General features: G+C 38.8%; 1 protein-coding gene across 1 annotated transcript in view; it reads left to right on the top strand.

The window, feature by feature from the left end:
- LOC18780771 overlaps window positions 1–22237 on the top strand; it is a 42720-nt gene that overhangs the window by 16834 nt on the left and 3649 nt on the right. The window contains exons 33-56 of the mRNA XM_020561267.1: window positions 12890–13055; window positions 13126–13250; window positions 13371–13633; window positions 13717–13813; window positions 13905–14075; window positions 14158–14262; window positions 15019–15087; window positions 15176–15267; window positions 15937–16018; window positions 16534–16699; window positions 16770–16894; window positions 17015–17277; window positions 17361–17457; window positions 17549–17719; window positions 17802–17906; window positions 18663–18731; window positions 18820–18911; window positions 19579–19660; window positions 20176–20341; window positions 20412–20536; window positions 20657–20919; window positions 21003–21099; window positions 21191–21361; window positions 21444–21548. Coding sequence (XP_020416856.1) covers window positions 12890–13055; window positions 13126–13250; window positions 13371–13633; window positions 13717–13813; window positions 13905–14075; window positions 14158–14262; window positions 15019–15087; window positions 15176–15267; window positions 15937–16018; window positions 16534–16699; window positions 16770–16894; window positions 17015–17277; window positions 17361–17457; window positions 17549–17719; window positions 17802–17906; window positions 18663–18731; window positions 18820–18911; window positions 19579–19660; window positions 20176–20341; window positions 20412–20536; window positions 20657–20919; window positions 21003–21099; window positions 21191–21361; window positions 21444–21548 — 3267 coding nt within the window. The remainder of the gene's footprint in view (window positions 1–12889; window positions 13056–13125; window positions 13251–13370; window positions 13634–13716; window positions 13814–13904; window positions 14076–14157; window positions 14263–15018; window positions 15088–15175; window positions 15268–15936; window positions 16019–16533; window positions 16700–16769; window positions 16895–17014; window positions 17278–17360; window positions 17458–17548; window positions 17720–17801; window positions 17907–18662; window positions 18732–18819; window positions 18912–19578; window positions 19661–20175; window positions 20342–20411; window positions 20537–20656; window positions 20920–21002; window positions 21100–21190; window positions 21362–21443; window positions 21549–22237) is intronic.

The raw sequence follows: 22237 nt of genomic DNA, 5'->3' as shown, positions 1-22237 counted from the left end.
AAGAGAGTGTAAAAATCATATTTTTACCAAACTTTTTCGAAATATTTACAAGTTTGCCACTGGACTTATTTTGGTCGCCAAATCTTTGTTACAACTCCGATTCAAGCCTACCATGTGTCTACGGACTCGTCTCAAGACAACCTACACAACCATACCCCTTGTTGTCTAAAAATCCTTTCGGATAAGAAAATGACCAAATTACCCCTACCCCAAGGGTAAATTCGTAATTTCACTTAAATAATTTAAATAAGGAATTAAATTTGGAGTCGAGTGTTACAGTTTCCACATCACAAAATAAAAAATAAAGAAGGCAGTTGTAACATCCCACATCGACCAACGGAGAGGGGGTGATGTGCTTTATATGTACATGCCCGCCTCCGTCTAGCATGAGGCCTTTTGGGAGCTCACTGGCTTCGGAGTCATGGAAACTCCGAAGTTAAGCGAGTTGGGGGCTAGAGCAATCCCAGGATGGGTGACCCACTGGGAAGTTGCTTGTGAGTTCCCAGAAACAAAATCGTGAGGGCAGAAGGGCGGCCCAAAGCGAACAATATCGTGCTACGGCGGAGCCGATCCCGGGATGTGACAATTTGGTATTAGAGCCATTCTGCCGTGTGGTGCGAATGTGCCGACAGGGACGTCGGGCCCCTAAGGAAGGTGGATTTTAACATCCCACATCGACCAATGGAGAGAGGGTGATGTGCCTTATATGTACATGCCCGCCTCCATCTAGCATGAGGCATTTTGGGAGCTCACTAGCTTCGGAGTCATGAGAACTTCGAAGTTAAGCGAGTTGGGGGCTAGGGCAATCCCAGGATGGGTGACCCACTAGGAAGTTGCTCGTGAGTTCCCAGAAATAAAATTGTGATGACAGAGAGGGGGGCCCAAAACGGACAATGTCGTGCTCCGACGGAGTCGAACCCAGGATGTGACACTAGTGAATGGAGGGAAGGACAAGAAAGGGGATGAGAAGATATTCAGAATTTTGACTATACTGTTGCGTAGAGCACGGCGAGATGAGTCCGTAGACACGTGGTGGGCTTGAATCAGAGTTGTAACGAGAGAGATACGATCAAAATACCCTCAGTGGCATAACCGTAATTTTGGCAAAAATGGTTTGATAAAAATCAGATTTCTCTCTTTCTCTTCGAAACTCCGGCCACGGCTGCTGACGGGACCGGTACAAAAGGACCGGCTTGGCCTCGGCGTCACGACTCGGCCCTTCCCTGACATCGGCCGGCGAAAAAGATGATTTTTGGCCGGTTTTCACTCGAACTTCGCCGGCTCCGATCTCCCTCCTCAAGGGCTTTGTGGGTAGTTTGGTTTCGCTTCGGTTTTTGGTGAGGGCCGAAGGTCGAGTTTGTGAATTGCGTGAAATTATATTGTGCGTGTAACACCCCAACTCCAAATTTAATCGCTTATTTAAATTGTTTAAGTGAAATTACAAATTTACCCTTGGGGTAAAGGTATTCTGGTCATTTTCTTACCCGAAAAGAGTTTTGGGCATTGACTGGTATTTTTGGGTAGACTGTACTGAGATGAGTCCGTAAACACGTAGTGGGCTCGATTCGGAGTTATAACGAAGAAGTTATGGGCAAAACATCACCAGTGGCAAAATCATAAATATTTTAAAATGGGTTTTTAATAAAAAAAAACCTGAAAAACCCTCTCTCCCTCTCTCCCCCGTCGCAAACAGCCCCCCCTTACCTTCGTTTTTCACAGCGGCCACCTTCCAAGGCTGTCGCCGCCGCCACAGTCCACGACCGGCCTCGTGACTGGTTTCTAACCGCCACCTCTCCCTCGTCCTTCCTCGACTGGTCTCAGCCATCCCCATCCACTGTGCTCGCCGGAATCCGTCGAAAATGAGCCGATTTTGACAAAACTTCTCACCGCTCGATCTCTCTCCTCTGGCCACCAATTCAGACGAGTAAGGTATGGATTTTTACCTATTTTCCATGCTCTAGCTGATGGTTGGGTAGGATTGCATTGATTTTTAGCTTAAGTCATTCGATTTAGGATTTAGGATTCAGCCGATTTTGGGATCACGATTCCAGCCACTTCTGGTCAGTTTTTGGGGTAGGTCCAAGAACAAAAGTGGTTCCAAATAGGGTGTTATACCTAGGGTAGAAGTTTGGAGCTGTGGTTTTGAGATTTTCCAGCGATGCGTAATCGCTTTGGGTACCCACGCGCTGCCGGCGCATGCGGCGGCCCGTGGGCACTGTAAAAAAAAGGGCACTATGTCCCGATGAAATCTCCTGGTTCTCACGAGTGCGTAGGTGTGCTCGGATGTCAATTTGGATACCGTTTGAGTCTCGAACGGATATCGCCCATTGCGCGTTATCCGGGTTCGATAAGTTGGGACTGTTGGATGGTCTCGAATTTAGTATATGTTATAGGTATTTCTAGGATCGTATAGGAATTCACTGATCGTGAATCGGAGCCCCGGATGTTTCGATTTAATAATTTAAAGTTTATGTTTATAATAACCGTCAGATCATGCGATCGTGAGCGATCCGACCGTCCGATCTGGACCAAACTTGCAGGACAAGTGTCCTATACTTTGTAGAACTCATAGAAACTTTTGGATCAGAATTTGGAGGTCGTGGGCCCGTTTGACCCAGTTGGGGTAGTTTGACCCTTGATTGACCTCGAGTCTTCCGAGGTAGTTTTACCTTCCTATAAGGATTATAATGACCCTAATGACAGGTCTTGAGCGTTGTTGAGTCATGTTGACTAGGTTGGAATTTTTAGGCATATGAATTTAATGGTTTTTGGAAATCCATTTTTAGAATTAATTGTTAATTTAGCATTTTTGATAAAGTATTGATGATGGGTGGGGTACTTGGGATGTTGTTGAGGTTTATATAATATTAGAGTTTATCTTATATAATTAAATATAGGCATAATTGTATGAAAAGAGTTTAGAATGTCAGTTTGAAGTGCTATACGCACTACCCTAGGTACCTCCTCGAATTTTGATTACACTATAAGTACCACCTTGTGATTGTTAGGTCCCACGTGTCGTAGGTTATCCGGCGTGCGGACAGACCCCATACATGGCGTTGGTAGTACCGGCATATGGGGAGATATTGTGATATTATGTTGAGGTCGCGCGTGGCGTAGATTGTCCGGCGTGTTGACAGACCCCATACGTGGCGTTGGTTGTACCGGCATATGGGGAGATATTGTGATATTATGTTGAGGTCGCACGTGGCGTAGGTTATCCGGCGTGTTGATAGACCCCATACGTGGCGTTGGTTGTACTGGCGTATGGGGAGATTATGTGATAATATGTTGAGGTCGCACGTGGCGTAGGTTATTCGGCGTGTTGACAGACCCCATACGTGGCATTGGTAGTACCGGCGTATGGAGAGATATTGTGAATAACAGAGAGATGAATAGAGGTATTGTATGGGTTTGGAATCGGGTTTTTAGGGGAAAAACTACTTGTGGCTTGATCCCTCAGTGAGGGTACGTAGGCAGCCTAAGGTTACTAGGTGCAGCCGCAGACTAAATGTTAGTCATGTTGTTTTATTGAGGTTGGTTCGGACCTTGTCGTTGGTCCTGAGATTAGGGTGAAAACGAGATGTGATTGTGTTAGGAGGTTAAAACTTCGTATGTTGGAATTAGGAAAGTTAGATGATGTAAGTTGCTTTCGGCATTCATAATTATGTTTGAGTTTATTATTTCCCTTGTTTAAGGTACTATTCGATTAAAGTAGTTTTGTTTTGAATTATTTGAAGGCCAGAGGCCGATTTTGTGAATTGCATGAAATTATTCTATGCATGCTGCCAGTTGGAGTATAAAATGTGTTTTATGCAGGTTAAAATTTTGGGAAATGTTCAATTTACAGGGGAGACTCTGCCGAAATTTCGGCATAAAGTCCTGGTCTTTAGCAAGTGGGCCCGGCATCGGAGTGATGTCGGAAATTCCGCAGAATTCATCTCGAGTTTCGAAAAATTCAGGGTGAGTCTTGTCAGCAGACTTGGCAGATTAAATTAGCTAGCTAGCATTAATCAACATTGTAACACCCCGACTCCAAATTAAACCCCTTATTTAAATTATTTAAATTATTTAAGGGAAATTACAAATTTACCCTTGAGATAAGGGCATTTTGGTCATTTTCTTAACCGAAGAGAGTTCGGGGCAGTAACTAGTATTTTTGGATAGGCGGTGCTGAGACGAGTTCATAGACATGTAGTGGGCTCGAATCGGAGTTGTAACGAGAGAGATATGGTCAAAAGAAATCCAATGGCACAATCGTAATTATTTCAAAATGTCATTTTTATAAAGATCAGATTTCTCTCTCTCTCTCTCTCTCTCTCTCTCTCTCCCCGTCGATCTCTCTCTCCCTCCTCGTAACTCCGGCCACCGGCCACGGCTGTGGACGGGGCCGGTACCAAAATGACCGGGGCGTCGTCCTCTTCCAGCCCCAGCCGACTCCCGCCTCCAGCCGCCGTGGTTTCGCCGAAAAATGGAGAAGAAGCGGCCGGTTTCGTCCGATCTTCGCCGCCATCGATCTCCCCCCTTCAGCCACCGATTTCGACGAGCAAGGTGTGGTTTCTCACCTACTTTTCATGCTCTAGCTGTCTGTTGGGTAGGATTGGATCGATTCTTAGCGTAGCCAATTCGATTTCAGAATTGAAATTCGGGCAATTTTGGGATCGCCATTCCGGCCACTTCCGGTCAGTTTTTGGGGTTGGTCGAAGAACAAACATGGCTCCAAATTGGGTGTTATACCTAGGGTAGGAGTTTGGAGCCGTGGTTTTGAGATTTTCCGGCGATGCGTAATCGCTTTGGACACCCAACGCTGCCAGCGCGTGTGGCGGCGCGTGGGCGAGGGTAGTGGAGTTGCACTATGTCTCGATGAGATCCTTAGGTTGTTACGAGTGCGTAGGATTTCGCGAATCTCAATTCGGACGTCGTTTGACTATCGAACGGACTATCGCATATTGCGCGTTATCCGGGTTCGATAGGTTGGGACCGTTGGATGGTCTCGAATATAATATATGCTAATCTAAGTATTTCTAGATCGTGTAGGAATTCAGGGATTGTGAATCGGAGCCCCGGATGTTCCGAATTAATAATTTAAAGTTTATGTTTTATATTAACCGTCAGATCGTGCGATCATGAGCGATCTGACCGTTCGATCTGGACCAAATTTGCAGGACGATTGTCCTATACCTTGCAGAACCCATAGGAATTTTCGGATCGGAATTTGGAGGTCGTGGGCCCCGTAGGCCCGTTTGACCAGGGTTAGGATAGTTTGACCCTTGGTTGACCGTGAGTCTCCCGGAGTAATCTCACCTTCCCAGGGAGATTATCGGGTGCTAGACTATTGTTGAGGTTTATACAATATTAGAAGTAAAATATATATACATATATATATGTTTGTATAAGGATACAAAAGAGTCTAGAATGTCAGTTTGAAGTGCTATACGCACTACCTTAGGCATATCCCCGAATTTTGGTTACACTACAAGTATCACCCTGTGATGTTGAGGTCTCATGTGGCGTAGGTTATCCGGCGTTGGGACAGGCCCTACACGTGGCGTTGGTTGTACCGGCGTATGGGGAGATATGTGATATTATGTTGAGGTCGCACGTGGCGTAGGTTATCCGGCGTGTCGACAGACCCCATACGTGGTGTTGGTTGTACCGGCGTATGGGGAGATATGTGATGTGATGTTGAGGTCTCACGTGGCGTAGGTTATCCGGCGTTGAGACAGGCCCCATACGTGGCGTTGGTTGTACCGGCGTATGAGGAGATATGTGATATTATGTTGAGGTCGCGCATGGCGTAGGTTATCCGGCGTGTCGACAGACCCCATACGTGGCGTTGGTTGTACCGGCGTATGGGGAGATATGTGATATGATATGCAGGTCTCGCGTGGCGTAGGTTATCCGGAGTTGAGACAAGCTCCATACGTGGCGTTGGTTGTACCGGTGTATGGGGAGATATTGTGATAGTATGGTATGGTCGCACGTGGCGTAGGTTATCCGGCGTGTTGACAGGCCCCATACGTGGCGTTGGTTGTACCGGCGTATGGGGAGATATTGTGATAGTATAGTATGGTCGCACGTGGCGTAGGTTATCCGGCGTGTTGACAGGCCCCATACGTGGCGTTGGTAGTACCGGCGTATGGGGAGATTATGTGATATACAGATAAATGAAATAAGGTATTGCCTATGTGTGGACTTAGGTTTTAAGGGAAGAACTACCTGTGGCTTGATCCCTCAAGGAGGGTACGTAGGCAGCCTAAGGTTATTAGGTGCAGCCGCAGACTAAATGTTAGTCATATCATTATACGGAGATTGGTTCGGACCTTGTTGTTGGTCCTGAAATTGAGGTGAAAATGTGATTGTGTTAGGAGGCTAAAACCTCGTATGTTGAAATGTAAAAGGTTAAATGATGCATGTTGAAATTTAACAATCCTAGTTTATATTTTGAATTTATCGTTTGCCTTACTTAAGGCATGAATTGATTTGATTGCATGCTTGGTAGTTCAGAATTTTAGGAAGGTCGAAGGCCGTTTATGTGAATTGCATGAAATTATATTGTGCATGTTGCCCGTTGGAAATATTAAATGTGTTTTTATGCAGGTTGAAATTTTGGGAAATGTCCAAGTTATAGGGGAGACTTTGCCGAAATTTCGGCAGAAAGTCTCGATCTTTATTAAGTGAGCTCGGCATCGGGGTGATGTCGGGAATTTTCCACGGGATTCGCCTCGGGTTTTGAAAAATTCGGAGTGGGTCCTTTCAAACATGTCAAAACTTTTATTTATTAAATTCTTTTAATCATGCATGCATCAACAGTACCTTTTCACAAAAGTAATTCCTTTGTTTTACTACTAAATTAAAATTACTAATATGAACAACCATGCTCGACCAAAAAAAAGTTTAAAATAAAAAAAAGTTATATTAATTATAAGGTAGTAAACACGAAGCTTTCAGTGTAGAGTAGGGAGAGTGGGAGAGTGGGAGAGAGAGAGAGAGAGAGAGAGAGAGAGAGAGAGAGAGAGAGAGAGAGAGTAGGTGGCGAATCCTAACTCCAGTTCCTCTGTCTACATTTTTTTTCATTTACTCTGTTTATTTGCTCGCTCTTCAAGCAAGAAGCTTCACTTCTCTTTTCTTTTTTTTTCTTTCTTTTTTGTCAAAAAGCAAGAAGCTTTACTTACTGAGAAGAATAATGCTTGAGTTTCAAAGGAAGCATAGAATCTGGGTCGTCCTGCTCTTCAAGTTTGTATAAGTCGGTGCTTGAAAGTTGGAGCCTTGAAGGCTGCCATATTTGGGCTCTCAGAGTTGGAGATTTTGAGAGAGTATTGTATTTATGGAGGAAGATTGCTGCGCCACGCAACTCATCTATGGAGATGGTAAGTTTAATGCTGGTGGGCTCGACAGGTTCGTCAAGGAAGTGAAGCTTGCTGAGTGTGGAATCTCCTATGGTGTTGTAGCTATCGTGGGTCCTCAGAGCAGCGGTAATTAAAATGAAGCTTTTTTACTTTAATCAACTTAATTGATTGAGCTTGAGCAATATGGCGCAATTAATTGCCTATGAAATCACAGGGAAGAGCGCTTTACAGAACCATCTGTTCACTACTAAGTTTAAGGAGATGAATGCAAACAGTGGAAGGTTAGTTTCTGAGCTTTTCAGTTGATCATATACTCAATTTTCTATTTTTGTTTTTAGATTAGGTGCTATATATGTGTGTATCTGTTTACTTCAGGAGCCAAACTACGAAGGGTATATGGATAGCCAAGTGTGTTGGCATTGAGCCTTGCACGATTGCCATGGATTTGGAGGGTACTGATGGCAGGGAGAGAGGCCAGGTAATCAGCTTTTTGTTAAAACCCCACTTTTTAAAAATCAAATTTAATCGCTCTTTGTGCTTCCTGCAATTATATTATCTTCCAGGATGATACATTCAAGAAGCAAAGCACCCTATTTGTTCTGGCAGTTTCAGACATTTTGCTGATAAATATGTAAGCTTACTACTTGCGTAGTTTGTTTTAGCAAGACAAAGTTGGTTTGAAATTGGTTTTCAACATCTATAATCCTTGGAAAGAAGCTTTTGATATCATTATTGCTTATTGAGTGTTTAATTAGGACTTTGCCTTTCATGAATACAGCAAAGGCTATTCAAATTATGCACCCATAATTAATGGTCATGAATCACAGCTGACGAGACAGGAAATGTTCAAAAGGTGGGCTAGCTAAAATGTATATTAAATCATATCATATGCATGCTTGTTCATAGCTCTATTAACTAATTTTTAATAAACTTTAACGTAAAATACATATTAAATGCAATCGAAAAACACATTCTATCAAAATGAAAATATACTCATAATTGAAAGTGTAACTATGTTAGAGGTATGCTTCATGCGACTTTAACTAGCTCCCTTTGTTGCATGCCACGTGGTGAAAGAATTTCAAGAACATATAAAATCAACAAAAATAATTCTTTTCCCGTTTTACCCTCTCACACAATTAATGCATGAATTTTCTCACATACTTTTGCCCTATCGTTTCTCTTCCCGTTTAATACTCGTATCACTTCCATATATATGTTTTCATAATACTTCCGTTTCTCGTACATGTCTTAATGACTCGGTAAAATACACCTTTTTTTAAAAAGCAGATGTACAATACACGTATATACATATTTTTCACTTTAATACACTTGTTTTTACAAAATTTTGAATAATATAGAAAAAATTCATGTATTATACCCATATTTTTCAGATATTATTGAATAAAAATAATATATATTAAAAGCTTTAAATAAATTATATTAAAATATTATATAATGGACGAACTTTATAGTATCTTGCGAAAGTTTTACTGAACAAAACACGTGTGTATGTTATTCTTACTTTTCTTGTTCCGTATTTTATTAACTAGGCTATCCACCACAAGAACAAAAATCCAGCATTGATCCCATCTTCTTTCTCAGATTCGATCTTCTAGAAATTGATTCTTCTACCAACAAATAATAAAACAGGGAATCCACCCCTTTTGGTAACACTGTTGGCGCTCGATTTGTTTTTTTCATAAATAATAAGTTATATGGTTGTGTTGGAGTTTTTGCCCCTGGTTCAATAAAAAAACCGAATAAAAATATATATATGTTTGGTTGAGGCGAAAAATAATGAAAAAAACAAATTCTGATATTAATTGACTTTTTATCAGGAAATCAAGTCAATATGATATTACACGTATACATGTATTTTGAAATTAATTTAAGATATTAATTTGGAGATTGGATTATATATATATAGGTCTCTTGACGGGCAAGACAAACCTTTTCTTGAAACATTTTTTCAGGTACTCTAGAACCATGTCTATATCTCTACTGTCTATCCAGCATTGAATGTCGGTTATTGAAATTCTGGTTTCGAATTTATATAGGTTGTGATGCGCTTTGGCATCCCCCGTAAAACGACGTTACTGTTTGTAATACACGATAATTCAAAGGTCTGGGGCATACTTTTTGAGCTTATTAACGGATTATGTTGTCCACTATAATTTTCTTGTTCCATATTAAATTTTCCTTGTTTGTGGCCGTTTGTACTTTAGACCCCGTTTCAACATTGGCACCCTGGTTCGAGGAAATTTATACTGAATGTATTATTCAGTACAGCGCTAGAGGAGGTAATTTTGTCTTCAGCACTATGTTGTTTTTATACCTTAGTTGTTTTCTTCGTATCTCTCAGATATTGTAAATTCTGCAGATATGGAATGGAGTTCCAAAGCCCCAAGCCCATAAAAGTACCCGCTTCAGTGATTTCTTTAGTGTGAGATCTCTTATATCCTTCTCTACTCTCTCACAGCTTGTGTTCTTTTTAATGTCTTCATTAGAGTTGTGTTCTTATTGTCATTGATAACAACATTCTTTGACGTGAAGGAAGAAGTAGTTGTTATGTCTAGTTATGAAGAGAAGGAGAAGTTTAAGGAGGAGGTAACCTCTCTACTATCAGAAGGGTTGTATATGTTTATTAATTTACGCGTGTGGTAGCATCCACTGCAGGGTTGTATATATACATTAATAATATATGAAGAATTGATAGACGTCCTTCCTATCAGGGAAAACACAGTTCTTATATTTCCTAAGTAATCCATTCATTGTAAAAGTTTACTATGATACTTACGGGTTATGTCCTGTATCCTCCAGGTTGCTCAACTGAGGCAGCGGTTGTCTCCAGGTATGTTGTTTGCTGGTTATAGAAGGGGTCTTGTCCCTGCCTCAGGATTTTCCTTTAGTGCACAACAGATTTGGAAAGTAATCAAAGAGAACAAGGACCTGGATCTTCCCGCTCACAAGGTTTCTTAGTTTCTTTTCTTTCCGTTAGAAAATAATTTGTGGTCTTCACTTAACATATACTGTTGATGATTTAATTAGGTTATGGTTGCCAATGTTCGGTGTGAAGAGATTGCAAACCATATATTCAATCAATTGATATATGATAAGGTATGTACTCATTTATCTCCATTTTTGAGATGCTTGTATAATATCAGGAAGGTTTTATTGGTCATTTCTTGGATGAACATGAATTAGGGTTGGTTGGCATTGAAAGAAGCTGTCCAAACTGGTCCTGTACAAGGTTTTGGTAAAAGGCTCAGCTCCATTCTAGGCACCTATCTTTCTAAGTAAGTTTCACCCTTGTTTAAATATGTTAATTTAAAATTCCAAAGGTGAACTGTCTGTGTTTGTGATATTCTTATAATTAAATGATGAAAGGAGAGGGATTTGTTAGAACATCTAAGTAGGAGAAGAAACACTATGTATCCTTTCTTTTCTCTTTAGACGGGTAAGAGATTTGGAAGACCATATGCCAGTGAAGTATTGTTACTTTGCTCCTTTTTTATTTATTTATTTGTAGTGTTCTCATTATTCAATAACAATTGTATTTGTGTAAATTGGTGGCATAGGATGTGAGGAAGTGCGTACACTAATAATATGCTTTAAAATTCTTTTTTCCCCCTCTAGTTGTAGTAGTTTCAGGTGATCTGATTATATATCTGATTGTTTCTCTCTCTCTCTCTCTCTCTCTCTCTCTCTCTCTCTCTCTCTCAAGTAGTCATTCCACACTATTTATATCGTTGGGCTTACTACAAGAAAAAACTTCATTTTGCTACCAAATGTTTGGCCACCAACAAAACTTTGGTCACCCAATAGGGTTATTAGCGAGGAACTTTTGTAATTTCGTGCCAAAAATTTTGTCAGATTTAGGCATGGGTTAAGAATTCAACCAACAGATTGGCGACAAAATCTTTTTGAAGGGCGTCAAAAGGATTTGGTCGCTTAAAGGTGTTTGCGACGAAAATCAATTTTCCTCGCCTGTTACTTTCGGCCATGAGTCTTCAGTGACAGCCTGGCGATGAAATGTGTTGGTCGCCAAAAGGTTTTTTTCTTTCTTGTTTGTTCTAATTAACCAAACATATATCCTTATGTAAGAGGAAATATTTTTGATCACCACTTTAACTCAAGGTATATGCTAACCACCCTTCTTAATACTTGATATGTGTCCTTAAGTATAACAATGGTTGACTTTTACTTTGATTTACGTAATCATGGTTATGCTTATAGACACGTGTCAAGTGTTGAGAAAGGTGGTGATTATACACCTTGGGTTAAAGTGGTGACGAAAAATACTCCCTAAGGGCTCCTTGTCTTGTATTCCTCCAGGTGGAAATAATTATGTCAAAAAATAAAACTTTTCCTAAAGTTTATCCACTCAAAGTTCTCAGGAACCATACTAAACGCGGGGACTAGGGATTAATACTTATGGCCCGACACTCTTCCTTGCCAAAGTAGGAACAAAATCATTTATTATCCATATAAACTGCTTTCAAATAATCCTTTATCTGAATTTTTTTTTTTGGATCATGCTTTTTGTCTGTAATTTTGGGTAGTAAGTTAAAATGAAATCATTGTACTGTATATAATAGTCGAAATGTTGAATTAGTGTATTTCTGTTTTATACTTCTGAAATATCAATATCAGATCCTATTAGAGCCCATATATCTACTATTACCTTATAGTTATAGTACTTTTACATTGTCAATTGGATTGACCACAAATTCAAATAGGTTTGAATGCATTTTTCATATGTTACCAAGCAAGCACCAAGCAGCGTTTCCGAGGTGACAGATTATTAAACGTGTATGTGTCTGCTATTATTTGAGTGTGCGTTTTCTATGCATTGGAAGTTTTATTGTTAGTGTTGTATGGGCTTTTGTGCTTTCTAGTTCTGACCTTATTTTGTATGTCTTGATCTTGCTTGTGCATCATAGATATGACATAGAGGCCATCTACTTTGACGGAGGTGCAAGGAACTCAAAACGACAACTTTTGGAGTCAAAAGCATTGGATGTATGGCTACTCTCTTCGTCTCTCTAATTTAACAGAGATTTTAGTTAGGTTTTCAGTTGGTTAGACAATCCTTGGAAATAAGGAGGTCGAGAATAGTAGTGGTTTTTAAGTTTTAGAAGCCTCCAAATTATTTTCAATACCACATTACTCGTATCCCTAATCTCAAAATGAAGGGCATGATAATTAAGCCTGAACTTTCTCCCTCAGGCCCCCTATCAAAAAGTTCTATAATGTGCACCAAAACATCATTCCCGAAGCATGACTCCATGTAATTAGTTACCAAAACCTGAAAGAGACAAAGATCACTCTGAGAAACTGAATTGACAAGTGGAGCTTGCTTGTTATGTAATAATCGAAAGTAGCATTGCCTGATGTTTATAGTTCATATTGTTTTTAAACCCAACTGATTAAACAGTGGGTCGAATTCGGTGAGCTTGATTTGAGGATTCATAGCAGCGCCACGTACTGATGCAAATTATCATACTTCTAATCTCGCTTTGCTCTTAATTTTCCAGTTTGTTTACCCTGCATACACGACCATGTTGGGACATGTACGTTCCAAAGCGCTTGAAGATTTTAAAGTGAGGCTGGAGCAATCATTAAACAAAGCAAGAGGATTTGCTACATATGTTCGTATCTGTACTCACTCTTCCATGCTTGAGTTTGACAAAGGATGTGCAGGTAATTAACATGCTTGTCCACCAAACAGAACCTTTGTTATTAGTACTACTTAACATGTTTCTCCTTTCAGATGCTGCCGTAATACAAGCTAATTGGGATGCTTCAAGAGTTCGCGAAAAACTTCAACGTGATATGGATGCACATGCATCATCCGTTTGTAGTGCAAAGTTGTCAGAATTGAATGTCAACTATGAGGTAATGTTACGATAATCTATTAAAATCTTGGTTATTATATGACTAAGAATACTTTTAAAGTTAGGTCGATAATTTGCTGTCACTCAAATTTCTCAACGAAAATAACCTTTAAATTTTCAGCAACAACTGTCTGCATCTTTAACTGGACCAGTAAAGACTCTACTTGAAACTGGTGGAAAAGACACTTGGGCTTCAATAAGAAAACTTCTTAATCGTGAAACTGAAGTTGCTATATCAGAGTTTTCAACTGTAGTTGCCGATTTTGAGTTGGACGAAGCAACAATTGCCGAAATGTTGCAACATTTAAGGGATTACTCAAGGAATGTGGTGGAGAAAAAAGCAAGGGAAGAGGCTACGAAAATTATGATCCACATGAAGGATCGGTAAAGGACTTGTTGTCAATATATTTTCGCTTCTTTTTTCGTTGTCATTTTGATTGCTTATCATTTCTGTTAAAATGTCTCAGGTTTTCCACAGTCTTCAATTATGACAGCGATTCAACACTTCGGGTTTGGACTGGTAAAGAAGACATTACAAGTATTACCAAGGATGCTCGCTCTGCGGTAATCATTGGGAACTTTTATGGAAGAATAGTTATCTGTCCGTTTGTGTTAACGTTTTATTTTAGTTTATTTTATTCTATCTTTCTTGCAGTCTATGAAGCTTTTGTCCGTCATGGCTGCCATCCGCTTGGATGAGAAGCCAGATCATATTGAAAAAGTTCTCTTTTCCTCTCTAATGGATGGAGCTGTTACTGTTTCATCTTCACAAGATAGGGAAATCGGAGCCTCTGTAGACCCTCTCGCCTCAAGCAATTGGGAAGAGGTACCATTTAATGTGTTTTGCGTTATCTGTAAACTTTTTATCTGATCAAACTGGTTCCTTATTAAAGGTTAATTTGAACTAGGTTTCTTCAAAGAATATCTTAATTACACCAGTGCAGTGCCAGTCCTTGTGGAGACAGTTCATAGCGGAGACTGAGAATAGTGTCACTCAAGCTATTTCAGCACATGTACGTTTTATAACTGCTCTTACCTTACGCTTAACTTCCGTATGTTTTCATTTTCATTTAAGCAGTGCTCCTTCAAGAATAAATGGATTTTGTTTTTCCTAAAACTCTTGCATGGATATTAATTTTGGAGATATGAAATATTGGTGTATTTTCTTGCAAATGCAACGGCAACTAGTAGTGTAAACTTGGGAATAGGTTGGGTGCATTGTGTATGACATTTGGGATGGAGTTCTTATTGATGTAGATTGGATTTGGTTGGTAGTGAAAATAAAAGAAACTTCGTTTATATATGAGGTTATGGAACATATGGAAACACTTACGGCTCATTTGAAACTGCTTCTCTATGCTCATAAGCGCTTTAAAAATAAATAAAAAATCCAAGTGCTTCTTAGAAAAGCACTTAAAGCACTTCTAAAATTTTTGCCAACCACTGTCAGAAGCGCTTTTAGCCTTTCTAGATGCATTCCCACATAGGTCCTTAATATTGACAAATGAGCTAAGTCTTGTCTGGTGTTTTTCCTTCTAAATGAAAATTGATTATTTTTTAACTATATTATATATTTTTTTTTCATCGTATTTTTCACTAGAATATATATTTTCACATATTTTTAGCACGCCTTGAAAGGCATAAAAGGCTTACATCCTATGTTTCTCACGGGAGGTAAAACGCCTCGGCTTAGGCCTTAACGTTTTCAAACTTTGCTTCTCATACGCATAGAACATATACATAAGTAATTCTGTTGCAGATTTAATTAGGTTATGGCTGCTACTGCTCGGTGTGAAGAGATAGCCAACCAGAAATTCAGTCAGTTGATCCTCGATGAGGTACTCATTTATCTCCATTTTTTAGATACTTATGCTTAATATGATCGAGAAGGTTTCATTGTTCATTCCTTGGATGAACATGATTTAGGATTGGTTGGCATTGGAAGAAGCTGTCCAAATTGGCCCCGTACAAGGTTTTGGTAAAAGGCTCAGCTCCATTTTAAGCACCTATCTTTCTAAGTAAGTTACACTCTGGTTTAAATATGTGAGTTCAAAATTCCAAAAATGAACAGGGAGTGGTTGTAACTATCTATGTTCATGATTTTCATAAAAATTAAATTATGAAGGGAGGGGGATTTGGTGGAACATCTAAGTAGAAGAAGCAGGGAGTATGTTTCCTTTCTTTTTTCCTTTAGCAAGCATTGTACTTTGCACCAATTTTGTTTTGTTTAATCTTGTTCTTTAAGAAAAAAACTTATGAAGGATTGTTCATCATTTGTTTCATTGTAAAAAAAGGAGATTTGGAAAACCACATACCAGTTAAGCATAGGGTATGTCAATTTTATGTTTCTAAAATGAATCATATGCTATTAGAGCCCATACATCTACTATTACCATAGAGTCATAGTGGTTTTACATTGTCTATTGGATTGACCACTTATTCAAATAGGTTCAATTCACTCTTTCGCATGCTACGTGCTATGTGCATTGTTTTTTGCCTAACCACTAAAACGAGCAAGTACGTAGTGTTTCCTTGTGATCAGATTCTTAAATGTGTATGTGTCTGCTTATTTGTGTGTCTGCTTTCTATGCATTATTGAAGTTTTTATTGTTTAGTGTGTTTATGGGCTTGTATTGTTTCTAGTTATCACTTTATTTGTATGTCTTGATCCTGCTTGTGCATCATAGATATGACATAGAGGCCACCATCTACTTTGACGAAGGTGCAAGGAACTCAAAACGACAACTGTTGGAGTCAAAAGCGTTGGATGTATGGCTACTCTCTTCGTCTCTCTAATTTAACAGAGATTTTAGTTAGGTTTTCAGTTGGTTAGACAATCCTTGGAAATAAGGAGGTCGAGACTAGTAGTGGTTTTTAAGTTTTACAAGCCTCCAAATTATTTTCAATACCACATTACTCGTGTCCCTAATCTCAAAATGAAGGGCATGATAATTAAGCCTGAACTTTCTCCCTCCGGCCCCCTATCAAAAAGTTCTATAATGTGCACCAAAACATCATTCCCGAAGCATGACTCCATGTAATTAGTTACCAAAACCTGAAAGAGACAAAGATCACTCTAAGAAACTGAATTGACAAGTGGAGCTTGCTTGTTATGTAATAATCGAAAGTAGCTTTGCCTGATGTTTATAGTTCATATTGTCTTTAAACCCAACTAATTAAACAGTGGGTTGGATTCGGTGAGCTTGATTTGAGGATTCATAGCAGCGCCACGTACTGATGCAAATTATCACACTTCTAATCTCGCTTTGCTCTTAATTTTCCAGTTTGTTTACCCTGCATACACGACCATGTTGGGACATGTATGTTCCAAAGCACTTGAAGATTTTAAAGTGAGGCTGGAGCAATCATTAAACAAAGGAAGAGGATTTGCTACATATGTTCGTATCTGTACTCACTCTTCCATGCTTGAGTTTGACAAAGGATGTGCAGGTAATTAACATGCTTGTCCACCAAACAGAACCTTTGTTATTAGTACTACTTAACATGTTTCTCCTTTCAGATGCTGCCGTAATACAAGCTAATTGGGATGCTTCAAGAGTTCGCGAAAAACTTCAACGTGATATGGATGCACATGCATCATCCGTTTGTAGTGCAAAGTTGTCAGAATTGAATGTCAACTATGAGGTAATGTTACGATAATCTATTAAAATCTTGGTTATTATATGACTGAGAATACTTTTAAAGTTAGGTCGATAATTTGCTGTCACTCAAATTTCTCAACGAAAATAACCTTTAAATTTTCAGCAACAACTGTCTGCATCTTTAATTGGACCAGTAAAGACTCTACTTGAAACTGGTGGAAAAGACACTTGGGCTTCAATAAGAAAACTTCTTAATCGTGAAACTGAAGTTGCTATATCAGAGTTTTCAACTGTAGTTGCCGATTTTGAGTTGGACGAAGCAACAATTGCCGAAATGTTGCAACATTTAAGGGATTACTCAAGGAATGTGGTGGAGAAAAAAGCAAGGGAAGAGGCTACGAAAATTATGATCCACATGAAGGATCGGTAAAGGACTTGTTGTCAATATATTTTCGCTTCTTTTTTCGTTGTCATTTTGATTGCTTATCATTTCTGTTAAAATGTCTCAGGTTTTCCACAGTCTTCAATTATGACAGCGATTCAACGCTTCGGGTTTGGACTGGTAAAGAAGACATTGCAAGTATTACCAAGGATGCTCGCTCTGCGGTAATCATTGGGAACTTTTATGGAAGAATAGTTATCTGTCCGTTTGTGTTAACGTTTTATTTTAGTTTATTTTATTCTATCTTTCTTGCAGTCTATGAAGCTTTTGTCCGTCATGGCTGCCATCCGCTTGGATGAGAAGCCAGATCATATTGAAAAAGTTCTCTTTTCCTCTCTAATGGATGGAGCTGTTACTGTTTCATCTTCACAAGATAGGGAAATCGGAGCCTCTGTAGACCCTCTCGCCTCAAGCAATTGGGAAGAGGTACCATTTAATGTGTTTTGCGTTATCTGTAAACTTTTTATCTGATCAAACTGGTTCCTTATTAAAGGTTAATTTGAACTAGGTTTCTTCAAAGAATATCTTAATTACACCAGTGCAGTGCCAGTCCTTGTGGAGACAGTTCATAGCGGAGACTGAGAATAGTGTCACTCAAGCTATTTCAGCACATGTACGTTTTATAACTGCTCTTACCTTACGCTTAACTTCCGTATGTTTTCATTTTCATTTAAGCAGTGCTCCTTCAAGAATAAATGGATTTTGTTTTTCCTAAAACTCTTGCATGGATATTAATTTTGGAGATATGAAATATTGGTGTATTTTCTTGCAAATGCAACGGCAACTAGTAGTGTAAACTTGGGAATAGGTTGGGTGCATTGTGTATGACATTTGGGATGGAGTTCTTATTGATGTAGATTGGATTTGGTTGGCAGTGAAAATAAAAGAAACTTCGTTTATATATGAGGTTATGGAACATATGGAAACACTTACGGCTCATTTGGAACTGCTTCTCTATGCTCATAAGCGCTTTAAAAATAAATAAAAAATCCAAGTGCTTCTTGGAAAAGCACTTAAAGCACTTCTAAAATTTTTGCCAACCACTGTCAGAAGCGCTTTTAGCCTTTCTAGATGCATTCCCACATAGGTCCTTAATATTGACAAATGAGCTAAGTCTTGTCTGGTGTTTTTCCTTCTAAATGAAAATTGATTATTTTTTAACTATATTATATATTTTTTTTTCATGGTATTTTTCACTAGAATATATATTTTCACATATTTTTAGCACGCCTTGAAAGGCATAAAAGGCTTACATCCTATGTTTCTCACGGGAGGTAAAACGCCTCGGCTTAGGCCTTAGCGTTTTCAAACTTTGCTTCTCATACGCATAGAACATATACATAAGTAATTCTGTTGCTGATTTAATTAGGTTATGGCTGCTACTGCTCGGTGTGAAGAGATAGCCAACCAGAAATTCAGTCAGTTGATCCTCGATGAGGTACTCATTTATCTCCATTTTTTAGATGCTTATGCTTAATATGATCGAGAAGGTTTCATTGTTCATTCCTTGGATGAACATGATTTAGGATTGGTTGGCATTGGAAGAAGCTGTCCAAATTGGCCCCGCACAAGGTTTTGGTAAAAGGCTCAGCTCCATTTTAAGCACCTATCTTTCTAAGTAAGTTACACTATGGTTTAAATATGTGAGTTCAAAATTCCAAAAATGAACAGGGAGTGGTTGTAACTATCTATGTTCATGATTTTCATAAAAATTAAATTATGAAGGGAGGGGGATTTGGTGGAACATCTAAGTAGAAGAAGCAAAACTATGTTTCCTTTCTTTTTTCCTTTAGCAAGCATTGTACTTTGCACCAATTTTGTTTTGTTTAATCTTGTTCTTTAAGAAAAAAACTTATGAAGGATTGTTCATCATTTGTTTCATTGTAAAAAAAGGAGATTTGGAAAACCAAATACCAGTTAAGCATAGGGTATGTCAATTTTATGTTTCTAAAATGAATCATATGCAATTAGAGCCCATACATCTACTATTACCATAGAGTCATAGTGGTTTTACATTGTCTGTTGGATTGACCACTTATTCAAATAGGTTCAATTCACTCTTTCACACGCTACGTGCTATGTGCATTGTTTTTTGCCTAACCACTAAAACGAGCAAGTACGTAGTGTTTCCTTGTGATCAGATTCTTAAATGTGTATGTGTCTGCTTATTTGTGTGTGTGCTTTCTATGCATTACTGAAGTTTTTATTGTTTGTGTGTTTATGGGCTTGTATTGTTTCTAGTTATCACTTTATTTGTATGTCTTGATCCTGCTTGTGCATCATAGATATGACATAGAGGCCACCATCTACTTTGACGAAGGTGCAAGGAACTCAAAACGACAACTGTTGGAGTCAAAAGCGTTGGATGTATGGCTACTCTCTTCGTCTCTCTAATTTAACAGAGATTTTAGTTAGGTTTTCAGTTGGTTAGACAATCCTTGGAAATAAGGAGGTCGAGACTAGTAGTGGTTTTTAAGTTTTACAAGCCTTCAAATTATTTTCAATACCACATTACTCGTGTCCCTAATCTCAAAATGAAGGGCATGATAATTAAGCCTGAACTTTCTCCCTCAGGCCCCCTATCAAAAAGTTCTATAATGTGCACCAAAACATCATTCCCGAAGCATGACTCCATGTAATTAGTTACCAAAACCTGAAAGAGACAAAGATCACTCTGAGAAACTGAATTGACAAGTGGAGCTTGCTTGTTATGTAATAATCGAAAGTAGCTTTGCCTGATGTTTATAGTTCATATTGTCTTTAAACCCAATTGATTAAACAGTGGGTTGGATTCGGTGAGCTTGATTTGAGGATTCATAGCAGCGCCACGTACTGATGCAAATTATCATACTTCTAATCTCGCTTTGCTCTTAATTTTCCAGTTTGTTTACCCTGCATACACGACCATGTTGGGACATGTACATTCCAAAGCGCTTGAAGATTTTAAAGTGAGGCTGGAGCAATCATTAAACAAAGGAAGAGGATTTGCTACATATGTTCGTATCTGTACTCACTCTTCCATGCTTGAGTTTGACAAAGGATGTGCAGGTAATTAACATGCTTGTCCACCAAACAGAACCTTTGTTATTAGTACTACTTAACATGTTTCTCCTTTCAGATGCTGCTGTAATACAAGCTAATTGGGATGCTTCAAGAGTTCGCGAAAAACTTCAACGTGATATAGATGCACATGCATCATCCGTTTGTAGTGCAAAGTTGTCAGAATTGAATGTCAACTATGAGGTAATGTTACGATAATCTATTAAAATCTTGGTTATTATATGACTGAGAATACTTTTAAAGTTAGGTCGATAATTTGCTGCCACTCAAATTTCTCAACGAAAATAACCTTTAAATTTTCAGCAACAACTGTCTGCATCTTTAACTGGACCAGTAAAGACTCTACTTGAAACTGGTGGAAAAGACACTTGGGCTTCAATAAGAAAACTTCTTAATCGTGAAACTGAAGTTGCTATATCAGAGTTTTCAACTGTAGTTGCCGATTTTGAGTTGGACGAAGCAACAATTGCCGAAATGTTGCAACATTTAAGGGATTACTCAAGGAATGTGGTGGAGAAAAAAGCAAGGGAAGAGGCTACGAAAATTATGATCCACATGAAGGATCGGTAAAGGACTTGTTGTCAATATATTTTCGCTTCTTTTTTCGTTGTCATTTTGATTGCTTATCATTTCTGTTAAAATGTCTCAGGTTTTCCACAGTCTTCAATTATGACAGCGATTCAACGCTTCGGGTTTGGACTGGTAAAGAAGACATTGCAAGTATTACCAAGGATGCTCGCTCTGCGGTAATCATTGGGAACTTTTATGGAAGAATAGTTATCTGTCCGTTTGTGTTAACGTTTTATTTTAGTTTATTTTATTCTATCTTTCTTGCAGTCTATGAAGCTTTTGTCCGTCATGGCTGCCATCCGCTTGGATGAGAAGCCAGATCATATTGAAAAAGTTCTCTTTTCCTCTCTAATGGATGGAGCTGTTACTGTTTCATCTTCACAAGATAGGGAAATCGGAGCCTCTGTAGACCCTCTCGCCTCAAGCAATTGGGAAGAGGTACCATTTAATGTGTTTTGCGTTATCTGTAAACTTTTTATCTGATCAAACTGGTTCCTTATTAAAGGTTAATTTGAACTAGGTTTCTTCAAAGAATATCTTAATTACACCAGTGCAGTGCCAGTCCTTGTGGAGACAGTTCATAGCAGAGACTGAGAATAGTGTCACTCAAGCTATTTCAGCACATGTACGTTTTATAACTGCTCTTACCTTACGCTTAACTTCCGTATGTTTTCATTTTCATTTAAGCAGTGCTCCTTCAAGAATAAATGGATTTTGTTTTTCCTAAAACTCTTGCATGGATATTAATTTTGGAGATATGAAATATTGGTGTATTTTCTTGCAAATGCAACGGCAACTAGTAGTGTAAACTTGGGAATAGGTTGGGTGCATTGTGTATGACATTTGGGATGGAGTTCTTATTGATGTAGATTGGATTTGGTTGGCAGTGAAAATAAAAGAAACTTCGTTTATATATGAGGTTATGGAACATATGGAAACACTTACGGCTCATTTGGAACTGCTTCTCTATGCTCATAAGCGCTTTAAAAATAAATAAAAAATCCAAGTGCTTCTTGGAAAAGCACTTAAAGCACTTCTAAAATTTTTGCCAACCACTGTCAGAAGCGCTTTTAGCCTTTCTAGATGCATTCCCACATAGGTCCTTAATATTGACAAATGAGCTAAGTCTTGTCTGGTGTTTTTCCTTCTAAATGAAAATTGATTATTTTTTAACTATATTATATTTTTTTTTTTCATGGTATTTTTCACTAGAATATATATTTTCACATATTTTTAGCACGCCTTGAAAGGCATAAAAGGCTTACATCCTATGTTTCTCACGGGAGGTAAAACGCCTCGGCTTAGGCCTTAGCG

The sequence above is a fragment of the Prunus persica genome, chromosome G4, assembly GCF_000346465.2.
Source record: "Prunus persica cultivar Lovell chromosome G4, Prunus_persica_NCBIv2, whole genome shotgun sequence".
NCBI lineage: Eukaryota > Viridiplantae > Streptophyta > Magnoliopsida > Rosales > Rosaceae > Prunus > Prunus persica.
The sequence above is the reverse complement of the archived record's forward strand: the minus strand, read 5'-3'. Positions and strand labels throughout refer to the sequence as shown.